The sequence below is a fragment of the Pleurodeles waltl genome, chromosome 5, assembly GCF_031143425.1.
Source record: "Pleurodeles waltl isolate 20211129_DDA chromosome 5, aPleWal1.hap1.20221129, whole genome shotgun sequence".
Lineage (NCBI taxonomy): Eukaryota > Metazoa > Chordata > Amphibia > Caudata > Salamandridae > Pleurodeles > Pleurodeles waltl.
The window spans coordinates 1693351556-1693364068 of NC_090444.1; the positions used below are offsets into that span (position 1 = coordinate 1693351556).

Sequence of the window (12513 nt, forward strand, 5' to 3'; positions counted from 1 at the left end):
TACCTATTTGAAGGTGGGTCTGTGAATGAACTCAAACCAAAAAGTCCTGTAAGACTGAGCAGGCGAATTGCCCCCCGAAATTTGCTGTCCAGACAGTAGTGGTTTGTGAACAGCTAGAGTGACGCCCAGGTAGTTGCCCAACAGATGTTCATGACAGGAACTCTGCATGCCAACACCACAGTAGCAGCTTTTCGCCTGCTGGAATGAGCTTGCAGTCCTTCCAGAGACTGCTAATTGGTCAATGCGCAGAAAATAATGCAGAACACAATGCAGAGGAAGATGGCCTGCTTTGGCACAGGCCTTGCTTTTTTCACTTCAGCCAACCCCATAAAGAGCAGATAACCACCTGGTATTCTCTGGTACAATCGACGGAAAAGATAATTGCTCTTTAGGGGTCCAAGTGAGGAAGTCACTCCACTTTACGGGGTGAGGCGGTGCATAGACAGTCAGTAGGATGGTTTGACCAATGTGAAAATCTCCAAGTACAAAGATGGAGATTGCAAATGCCTGGATGCAGAATCCTGCCCAATTGCTGCCAAAGTAGATCCTCCCAGAGGGTCATCCTGATTTGGGGACAGATGCTAGTGCCCAGGAACTCTGGATACCATACTCTACTATATTCTCTGCACCCAATCCAGATCCACTATGATGACTTGGGCCCAGTCGGTCCCGATTGTCTTTAGATCTCAGGGGATAAGAGGTATGGGCGGAAATCCATACAAGAATACTGAAATAACCAACAGGATGACTAAGGCCATCAACCCGAGCAGAATTAGAGTCTACCTAACTGAAACCCAGTACTGAGGCCGAAAGATTGGGATTATAGACAATGTCCTGTACTCTCTGTTCTTGAACAACCAGTTGTTGAGATAGGTGATCACTGAAAGCCCGAACTCTGAAGGTGTGCTGCTATCTCTTGCACTTCCTGCTGTACGATGGACATATGGTCTTTAGTCACTCAGTCCAGGGTTGGTGGAAGATGCAGCAGAGTCCACCTCATGGTGTCGCAGAATGCCCAGGAAACGTGGGTTGTGTTGGGACACGTTGCAGGCTTTAGAGTTTAATTCGAACCCAGGCACCACAAGCAAACCTGATGAAGATCCATCATAGATATTTGCTTGCGACAGTCCTCACAGGATTCAAAACTACAAAATTCTTTGTAAAAGGGGCCTAACAAAATAAGAAGACGTAGCTCTGATACATATCTGGTGGTGCCAAAACAAACTGACATCAGAGGATGAAACTTTTATAGGCTCCGCACAACATTTCCAGAGGCGAGTGCAGTCAGTGAGTAGCCGCACAGCGCCACCTACCAGCGTGCAGAAGTGCTGCTGAAATCCGGGGTAAGTCTGAGGCCTGGGGAGTAAGGTGAAGAATCTGGGGTTAGAACACTCCATCAATAAAAAACAGGTCAGGTTGCCGGATGGGCTTGGAGGGATAATGCTGATGAAAAGAAGTCTCCTGAGTAGTCCTGAAATATTCTATAGCGGCTGGGAAATCACAGGCTGGAGATTTGGGTCTATTGATTTGGCAGAGTCTATACTGGTCTTAAAATGTTGCAAGACAATATGTCTTGTCTCTGAAAAGGTGCGGACAGTCAAAAGGCATATCTATCAGGCTAGCTTGAAGATCGCCTGAAAAGCTTATGTAATGTATTCAAATAATGATTTCTTAGTGCAATATAGAACTCAACAGCTCTGGCCACTGAACCTACAGTGTGCAGGTCTGCCCAAAGGATCTAGCAAAAAGCATTGTGATTGTACCGGACCATTTCCATAAAACTGTCCTTCAGGAGGTCAAGCACATGTGGAATTGCCATGGCAACTATCTCCCACAGTACATGGGTGTATCTAGCCAAGATACATGTGGAATCTATGGACCATAAAGCCAGGCTGCTGTCAGCGAATACCTTTTCCCATGGCACCAAACTTTTTTAGATTTCCTGTCTTGACATGCCATGGAAAACGCCCCTGGATTCTGGTAATGCATGTAGATGCCTGCTCTACTAGACTCTACGAAGACCAAAGTAGGGAAAGAAAGTCAGTGTCTCCTGACACTGGCCTATAAAGTCAAACATTAAGCCTATTACATGCCAGGTCAAAAATCAGCTTCTCCCAGGCCACTTTAATAAACTGAATGAGAGTATCATTAAATGTCATAGGTGGTCTGGCCACTGCAATATTTCTATCAAAATATTCTATGTAGCCTTGAGTTTTGTAAAAGGCAATTCCAGCACGTAGGCTAATTTCTGCAGGAAAGTGTCCCTTTTTATTTGCTATCAAACTTCTCAGCTCAAATCCACTCTGAAGCTAGTGCTGAATTTATTAAAAAAATGCACACAGAGGACATCTAAGAGATGCCCCCTGAAATTCAACCAACTCTTTAGCTGACCGGTCTCTGCCAGCCTGCCACCACCAGACAAGCTTCTGACCCCATGAGGTGAGAACCTTTGTCCTCTCGGGAGGCAGAGCCAAAGCCTGCTCTGGGTAAAGGTGCTTCACACCTCCCCCCTGCAGGAATTGCAACACTTAATGGTGAGCCTCAAAGGCTCCTGCTTTTTGTTATGCTGACCCAGGACACTCAAGCCTGTGGAGATGCCAGCTCCCCAAACAAAGCCACACTTTTTGGTGGCAGGTCCGGCAGAAAAATTAATAAGAGAAAGAGTCCACTTCAACTGGGACCACCCCTAGGGTGCCCAGTGCTGAGGTGAACCCCTCTCTTCAGAATCCTCCATCTTGTTTTGGAGGATGTTAGCCAATAGAGTTAGAAATGCGCCCTCCTCCCTAATGGGTGTGGGCACAGGAAGGGTGTAGCCACCCTCAGGCTCAGTAGCCATTGGCTACTGCTCTCTGACCCCTCCAACACCTCTAAATCTAGTGTTTAGGAGCACCCCTTAACCTTGCTCTACAGATTCCTGGCAACCCTGAAGAACTAGGACTGAAGAGCTTCACCAGCAGTGAAGACTCCAGTCAACAACTGACTTCGCCCAAGCCCTATACCGGCCTGTCTGTAGCTTCAAGACTCCTGCTACAAAAGACAACTCATACTGCAGGACCAGCGACCTCAAAAAACCCTCAGAGGACTGCCTGCCTGCCTTCCATAAGGACCAAGAACTTTAGAGGCCAGCAGCTCTGTCCACAAAGTAACCTCCAGCAAGGACTCCAGTGCCCCCCAGATCTGAGAGTCCTGCCCACTCTGCACACAACGCCCATGGTCCAAGTTCAGGTGGCCCACAAGTGCAGTGAAGGTCCCCCAGCGATTAAGACCTCAAATCCACTGTGGGTTGACCCCTCCTGGCTAACATGACTATGCCCGCAGCCTGAATACAGAGAACACCCCCTCCCCCCTGCCCCAACCGCGAACTGCTTCAGTTAACAGGGCATTTCTCAAATAGACTTCTTTTTTACACACCTGTCTTACATTTGGAAGGTGTAGGAAGTTGGCTCTGTATATACTATCTCAAAGTAAGAGATAGTGTGCACAGAGTCCAAGGGTTCCCCTTAGAGGTAAGACAGTGGCAAAATTAGATAATTCTAATACTCTATTTTGTGGTAGTGTGGTCGAGCAGTGGGCTTATCAGAGGGTAGTGTTAAGCATTTGTTGTACAAACACAGGGAATAAATGAGGAACACACACTCAAAGATTTTACTCCAGGCCAATAGTTTTTATATAGAAAAATATATTTTCTTAATTTATTTTTAGAACCACAAGTTCAAGATTTGAAGTAAATACATAACATGCAAGGTACTCCACACAGGTAAGTTAGGAACTTTGAATTATAGAAATAGCATACACAGTTTTAGTAAATATGGCAAAAAGCTATTTTAAAAGTGGACACAGTGCAAAAATCAACAGTTCCTGGGGGAGGTAAGAAATGGTTACTTACAAGTCTAAATTCATGGGCATAGCCAGCCCACCATTGGGGGGTTCAAGGCAACCCCAAAGTTACCACACCATCAGCTCAGGGCCGGTCAGGTGCAGAGGCCAAAGAGGAGCCTACAACACATAGGTGCCTATACAGAATAGGAGTGCTCTGGTTCCAGTCTGCCAGCAGGTAAGTACCCGCATCCTCTGAGGGCAGACCAGGGGGGTTTTGTAGAGCACTGGGGGGGTCCCAAGTAGGCACACAAAGTACACCCTCAGCGGCACAGAGGCGGCCGGATGCAGTGTGCAAAGCAGGCGTCGGGTTTTGTATAGGATTCAATGGAGGGACCCAGGGGTCACTCTAGCGATGCAGGCAGGGCACGGGGGGCTACTCAGGTCAGCCACTGACTGGGCAAGGCAGAGGGTCACCTGAGGGTCACTCCTGCACTGCTGTTCGGTTCCTTCTGGTCCTGGGGGCTGCGGGTGCAGTGCTTGGTCCAGGCGTCGGGTTCCTTGTTACAGGCAGTCGCGGTCAGGGGGAGCCTCTGGATATTCTCTGCATGAGTCGCTGTGGGGGTAAAGGGGGGTCGTCTCAGGCTACTCACGAGGTCGCAGATGCCTGGGAGGCCTCCCTGTAGTGTTGGTTCTCTGGAGCTCGAGCCGGGGGCGTCGGGTGCAGAGGGTGAAGTCGCACGCTTCCGGCAGGATGAGTGAGGTCTTTAAAAGTTGCAAGAAAGTTGCAAACTTGTTGCTGGATTTGAAAAGAGCCGCTTTTCACAGGAGTTTCTTGGTCATTTGGTTCAGGGGAGTCCTCTGAGGCTTTATAGGTCACTGGTCCCTGCTGGATGTGTCGCTGCTGCAGTTTTCTTTGAGTCAGGAAACAGGCCGGTAGGGCTAGGCCCAAAGCAGTTGTTGTCTCCGTCTCTGCAGGGCTTTCAGGTCAACAGTCCTTGTTTCAGGTTGCAGGAATCAGATTTACGGGGTTCTTCGGTGCTCCTAAATACTAAATTTAGGGGTGTGTTTAGGTCTGGGGGCAGTAGCCAATGGCTACTGTCCTGGATGGTGGCTACACACTCTTTGTGCCTCCTCCCTGAGGGGAGGGGGGCACATCCCTAATCCTATTGGGGGAATCCTCCAAAACTAAGATGGAGGATTTCTAAAGGCAGGGGTCACCTCCGCTCAGGACACCTTAGGGGCTTGTCCTGACTGGTGGGTGACTCCTCCTTGTTTTATCATTATCTCCTCCAGCCTTGCTGCCAAAAGTAGGGGCAGTGGCCAGAGGGGCAGGCATCTCCACTATCTCGGATGCCCTGGGGCGCTGTAACAAAATGGGTGAGCCTTTGAGTCTCACCGTCAGGTGTTACAGTTCCTGCAGGGGGAGGTGAGAAGCACCTCCAGCCAGTACAGGCTTTGTTCCTGGTCACAGATTGACAAAGGCACTCTCCCCATGTGGCCAGAAACTCGTCTTGTTGTGGCAGGCTGGCAGAAACTGGTCAGCCTAGCACTAGGAGTCGGGCTGGTATTCAGGGGGCATCTGTAAGATGCCCTCTGGGTGCATTTTACAATAAATCCCACACTGGCATCAGTGTGCATTTATTGTGCTTAGAAGTTTGATACCAAACTTCCCAGATTTCAGTGTAGCCATTATGGAACTGTGGAGTTCATATTTGACAAGCTCCCAGACCATATACCCTTTATGGCTACCCTGCACTTACAATGTCTAAGGTTTTGCTTAGACACTGTAGGGCATAGTGCTCATGCACATATGCCCTCACCTGTGGTGTAGTGCACCCTGCCTTAGGGCTGTAAGGCCTGCTCGAGGGGTGATTTACCTAGGCCACAGGCAGTGTGAGGCTGGCATGGCACTCTGAAGGGAGTGCCGTGTCGACTTAGTCATTTTCTCCCCACCAGCACACACAAGCTGTGAGGCAGTGTGTATGTGCTGAGTGAGGGGTCCCCAGGGTGGCATAAGACATGCTGCAGCCCTTCGAGACCTTCCCTGGCATAAGGACCCTTGGTACCAGGGGTACCAGTTACAAGGGACTTATCTGTGTGCCAGGGCTGTGCCAATTGTGGAAGCAAAGGTACAGTTTACGGAAAGAACACTGGTGCTGGAGCCTGGTTACCAGAGTCCCAGCACACTTTCAATCACAACTAGCATCAGCAAAAGGCAAAAAGTCAGGGAGTAACCATGCCAAGGAGGCATTTCCTTACACAACCCACCCCAAACAAAAGAGGATGAGACTAACCTTTCCCAAGAGAGTCTTTATTGTCTAAGTGGAAGATCCTGGAAAGGCCATCAGCATTGGCATGGGCAGTCCCAGGTCTGTGTTCCACTACAAAGTCCATTTCCTGTAGGGATATGGACCACCTCAACAGTTTAGGGGTTTCTCCTTTCATTTGCATTAGCCATCTGAGAGGTCTGTGGTCAGTTTGAACTATGAAGTGAGTACCAAAAAGGTATGGTCTCAACTTCTTCATGGACCAAACAACAGCAAAGGCCTCCCTCTCAATGGCACTAATGCTGCTCCCTGAGGAGTAACCTCCTGCTAATAAAAGCAACAGGCTGGTCAAGGCCATCATCATTTGTTTGGGACAGGACTGCTCCTATCCCATGCTCAGAGGCATCTGTCTGCACAAGGAACTGCTTAGAGTAATCTGGAGCTTTCACAACTGGTGCTGTACACATAGCTTGCTTCAGGGTGTCAAAGGCCTTTTGACAGTCCACGGTCCAGTTCACTTTCTTGGGCATTTTCTTGGAGGTCAGGTCCGTGAGGGATGTCACTATTGATCCATATCCCTTCACAAACCTCCCATAGTAACCAGTCAAGCCAAGGAATGCCCTGACTTGAGTCTGGGTTTTTGGAGCTACCCAGTCCAGAATAGTCTGGATCTTGGGTTGAAGTGGCCGAACTTGGCCTCCACCAACAAGGTGACCCACGTAAACCACAGTACCCTGCCCTATCTGACATTTAGATGCCTTGACAGAGAGGCCTGTTGCTTGCAGGGCCTGCAAAACCTTCTTCAGGTGGACCAGGTGATCCTGCCAGCTGGAGCTAAAGACAGCAATATCATCACGATAAGCTGCACTAAGCCAAGGACTTGATTCACCAACCTTTGAAAGGTGGCAGGGGCATTCTTTAAGCCAAAGGGCATCAGAGTAAACTGGTTGTGCCCATCAGGTGTAGAGAATGCTGTTTTCTCTTTTGCTCCCGGTGCTATTCTTATTTGCCAGTACCCTGCTGTTAAGTCAAAGGTACTCAAATATTTGGCAGCACCTTATTTATCTATGAGTGCATCTCCCCTTGGAATGGGGTGAGCATCTGTATTGGTGACAGAGTTGAGCCCTCTGTAGTCCACACAAAACCGCATCTCTCTCTTGCCATCTTTTGTGTGAGGTTTGGGGACCAAGACCACTGGGCTAGCCCAGGGACTGTCCGAGTGCTCAATCACTCCCAACTCCAGCATCTTGTGGACTTCCACTTTGATGCTTTCCTTGACTTGGTCAGACTGTCTAAATATTTTGTTTTTGACAGGCATACTGTCTCCTGTGTCCACATCATAGGTACACAGGTGTGTCTGACCAGGCGTTAAGGAAAAGAGCTCAGCAAACTGCTGGAGGACTTGCCTGCAGACAGCCTGCTGTTGGCCAGAGAAGGTGTCTGAATAGATAGCTCCATCTACTGAGCCATCTTTAGGGTCAGTGGAGAGGAGATCAGGGAGAGCTTCACTATCAAGCTTCCTGGTCACCATTACCATGTTTACATCTGCCCTGTCATGAAAGAGTTTGAGGTGGTTCAAATGGATCATCCTCTTGGGGGTCCTGCTAGTGCCTAGGTCCACCAGGTAGGTGACCGAACTCTTTTTCTCAGGAACTGGGTAAGGGCCATTCCATCTATCCTGAAGTGCCCTTGGAGCCACAGACTCCAGAACCCAGACTTTCTGCCCTGGCTGAAACTCAACCATAGCAGCCTTTTGGTCATACCACATCTTCTAGAGCTGTTGGCTGGCCTCAAGGTTTTTGCTTGCCTTTTCCATGTACTCTGCCATCCTTGAATGTAGGCCTAGTACATAGTCCACCACATCTTCTTTAGGCTCATGAAGAGGTCCCTCCCAGCCTTCTTTTACAAGTGCTAGTGGTCCGCTAACAGGATGGCCAAACAGAAGTTCAAAGGGGGAAAACCCTACTCCCTTCTGAGGCACCTCTCTGTAGGCGAAAAGCAGGCATGACATGAGGACATCCTATCGCCTTTAGAGTTTTTCGGGGAGCCCCATGATCATGCCCTTCAATGTCTTGTTGAATCTCTCAACAAGACCATTGGTTTGTGGATGGTATGGTGTGGTGAATTTGTAATTCACCCCGCACTCATTCCACATATGTTTCAGGTAAGCTGACATGAAGTTGGTACCTCTGTCAGAAACCACCTCCTTAGGAAATCCCACTCTGGTAAAAATACCTATGAGTGTTTTGGCTACTGCAGGGGCAGTAGAGGACCTAAGGGGAATTGCTTCAGGGTACCTAGTAGCATGATCCACTACTACTAGGATATACTGGTTCCCTGATGCTGTGGGAGGTTCCAGTGGACCCACTAAGTCCACTCCCACTCTTTCAAAGGGGACCCGCACCACTGGAAGTGGAATGAGGGGGGCCTTTGGATGGCCACCTGTCTTACCACTGGCTTGACAGGTGACACAGGAGGTGCAAAACTCCTTTACCTTCTGGGACATAATGGGCCAGTAGAAATGGATGACTAATCACTCCCATGTCTTGGTTTGCCCCCAAATGCCAAGCAAGGGGTATGTCATGGGCTAAGCTCAGAATGAACTCCCTAAACTCCTAAGGCACTACCACTCTCCTAGTGGTACTAGGTTTGGGATCTCTTGCCTCAGTGTAAAGGAGTCCATCTTCCCAAAAGACCCTGTGAGTTCCACTGACATTTCCTTTTTCTTGCTCAGCTGCTGACTGTCTTAGGCCTTCAAGAGAGGGACACGTTTTGTGCCCCTTACACAGCTGTTCCCTTGAGCTCAACCTGGTAAGGTCCCAGCTCTATGGAGTCAGTTCCCTCAGGGGATAGAACTTCTTACTGGGAAGAGAGGTTCTGCTTCTTTTGCTGTGTTGAAGCTGGTTCCCCAGTCTTCTTTCCTTTTCTCTTGGAAGGTTGGGCAATTATTCCAGACTCCAACACTTCTTTTTCCCCCTGAGCCCTGCACTGTGCCCTTGTCTTGACACACACCAGTTCAGGGATACCCAGAATGGCTGCATGGGTTTTGAGTTCTAACTCAGCCCATGCTGAGGACTCCAGATCATTTCCAAGCAGACATTCTACTGGGATTGCAGAAGAAACTACCACCTGTTTCAGGCAAGTTACCCCCTCCCCATTCTAAAGTTACCATTGCCGTGGGATGGACTTTAGTTTGATTGTCAGTGTTTGTGACTGGATATGTCTGTCCAGCCAGGTACTGTTCTTGGAAAACCAGTTTGTCTGTCACCATAGTGACACTGGCACCTGTATCCCTCAGGGCTTCTAATCTAGTCCCATTGATCAAGAGCTGCTGCCTGTATTTTTGCATGTTAGGCGGCCAGGCATCAAGTGTGGCAAGGTCGGAGGTCGCTCCGGCTCCGGGAAACTCAGGGAAGCGCTGAGCCTACCGAGACGCAGGCTCCGAGGACGGAGGCCTTGTGCGTGGACACTCCCCCCGCATCGCGTCAGTCAAGCGATGGGGCGAAGTCGGAGAGCGATGGGATCTCTTCGACTTCTTCTTCTTCTTACCTTGACCCGAGGATTTAGAAGAAGACGAGTGGTGATGGCTCCACGACCGGTCTTGAAACCTTCCTCTCTATCGAGACTGGGACTTCCTCTCGATCGAGTGCCGGGCCGCCATGAGCCTTAGGGACCACTCCCTCAAAGCCTTCGGGTTTATGGCCCGGCACTCTGAGCACGACTTCGGGTTGTGGTCACGCTCGAGACAGACAAACCAGATGAGGATCCGTCACCGACATTGTGCGATGACAGTCGTCGTACGGCTCGAAACCGGGCTTTGGGGACATCCTTGACGCACCAAATTTCTCACAAAAAGAAAAAAAAAAAAAAACGGCCGAAGTCGGTCAAAAAGAGACCAGGGTAGCTCTTCTCCGGATCAGCGCGTGGCGCGGAAACAAATGAACTGACGTCACTGTGCCAAGGCGGCATCTATATACTACTCCGATGTCATCACAGTGACTACGACGCCAACAGAGTTGAACTATGGCACTTACAGACGTGCAAGGGTATTGCTCGAAGAAAAATCTCCGGATCCAGTCTGACGCCTGGGGGAAATTCTAAAGTAAGGAATCTGCAACTAGAAGTCGCTATCAGATATACACATCTCATACACGCAAAGGAACAGAAATAGGATTTGGTTTAGTGAAGCAACTGCATTCTATGGAACAAGGAATGAACTGTGATTAGTAAGATAATGAAACATAACACTATTAGGATGGTGATTAGAAAAGTGAAATAAAAAGTCCCACCATACTGTCACAATAGTGAATCTAAAATCCCTATCTGCACTACTAAGATTCTACAAGAAAGCAATAGCACTGTTAGCCCCAATCTGTCCATCCAGTCTCTGGAAGGAAACCCAATCCCCATACCTGTGGGGTAGGTAGAGAAGATATCTGTTGGTCTGCTGGGAGTCCTCCCACATGGATGAAGAGAAGAGACAGAGTCTCAGCAGAAACTGTGACAACGTGCAGCATAAGACGGCAGGCAGAAAGTCCCCTCTAAGGTGGTAGGGGATGTGTGGTGTTTTATAATAAAAGAGAACTGCACTGACATGACAACATGTATTTTCCTGTATCTGGTAGACATTGTACTCTTTGTAACGGCAATACTCTGTAAACTACTGGGTACAAATTTGGGTTGAGCACAGGATGAAAATGTTGTGCAAAGAAATGAACAACATTTTGCATGGAAAGGCAACTGATAAAAATAATAAAACATATCCACAAAAATGAAGCTTTGCTAAAATAATAAGAGTAATGAAAATGAAATGTAACTAAGTTAAAGGGCACAGTCCACGGCTAAAATAATGTGCCCTTATAAATGCTAAAATAACCTCATGACAAGAGCTGAGCCATCAAATATCAAACACCAGATCAATTCTGATTGTCATGAGAGATTCTGCCTCTATAGTATGTACGGAAGAACATTATAGACATGGATCATCAGCAAGACTGATGGTACTTCAGCCTGAATTGCCTTTCACTCTTCTTGGTGAGAAAAACCTGTTAAAGGTCATATTTTGTATCCCTTTAAAAAAGAATGATAGATCAGCAGGATCAGGAAGAAAAAGTAGCAAAGAGACATCAAGTGAAGATATATTTTAACAAACTAGGAAGGTCTCTTTTTAAAGGTGCATTGCTATTTTTTCAAGGGAAGGTATCTACAGTTTAAAAGCAAAGTATTTATAAAAACTGTATGTGAATCACAGGCTATAATTTTAAGGACTTACCTCAGCAGGTAGGTCGTTGTATGCCGTTTCAGAGGTAGACAGTAAAAAAACTGGTGAAAAGGATGGTATGTCTTGCAGCAATGTCAGAAAAGTAGCTCTCACAGTTTCACCAACAGCCTCCCACCAATCTCCAATATGAGGCATATATACAATACTAGGAACTGCTCTTCGTGCTTCACGGAAAACCTGGTTAAAAAATGCAGAATTGAATACTCCATTAATAATTTACCTTTTAAAGATCAATATATTGATAACAGGCCAAGTATTGGTACGAAGAATGCCTGTGAAGGCGATCATGTTATCACTATGCTCTATAATAATAGATAATCATGTTCCATCAGTAAGAAACTGACAAATTCTGGAAACATGCCTATCCCATTGAGTCAAAAATATGTTGAACTACACTTTGTGTTTTTTCGAAAAACTATAAAAACAGCAAGCCAGTGAACACAACAGTTAAATTTCCAAACAAGAACTAGAAAAATGTTAAAGTAAGGGAGTCCTCCTAAGAGCTACTGTTGCACTGCATAGGAAAAAAACAATCAGGAATAAATTATACTCACCTTATTTAGTTATTTAGTATTTATGACGTGCCCTAATATGTATGCTAGTAAGAAAATGTTTGATTAACTCTATGCCTTTTGAAGGATACTGGTGGAACAAATGGACACATAGTAAGTGTCTGTTATTTCACACGTTACATCAAAACTCTTCAAAACAGTAAAATGGAAGTATACTGTGGCAGTCAGGAAGCACACGAAATTGCAAAGTTAGGTTATTTAACTATTTCACTCTAATTTCTCTGATGGGCCCACAGTTTTGAAGGTTGGCATAGCTTTGTCCAACAAAGAAGGAATGTGGTTTAAGTTAATTTTAAATTTGGGTGATTTGTATAGTATGCATAACAGTAATATTTGACAAACATGGATAATAGGAGTAAAAAGGCCTTAACCAACACAGAATGAGAATTTAAAAAAAGACGTTTTTAACCTTGCAAATTTCTAAAAACAATCCTGCCAAATCTACCATTCACTATGGAAGAACAGACAGACGGATGGAGTACAAAATGTACGCAAAATAAGCTAAATTTGCATAATGAAAGTAGAGAAACAGAGTCACTCTCCTTACAAACAAAAAAGGGGTACACCATGCAGA

The 12513-nt window shown here is 47.0% G+C and overlaps 1 protein-coding gene across 5 annotated transcripts in view; it reads right to left on the reverse strand.

Annotated features, from left to right (window-relative positions):
- ATAD2B (ATPase family AAA domain containing 2B) overlaps nucleotides 1–12513 on the reverse strand; it is a 546820-nt gene that overhangs the window by 260946 nt on the left and 273361 nt on the right. For all 5 annotated transcript variants that reach the window (XM_069236016.1, XM_069236015.1, XM_069236018.1 and 2 more), the window contains exon 19: nucleotides 11359–11544. In XM_069236016.1, coding sequence (XP_069092117.1) covers nucleotides 11359–11544 — 186 coding nt within the window. The remainder of the gene's footprint in view (nucleotides 1–11358; nucleotides 11545–12513) is intronic.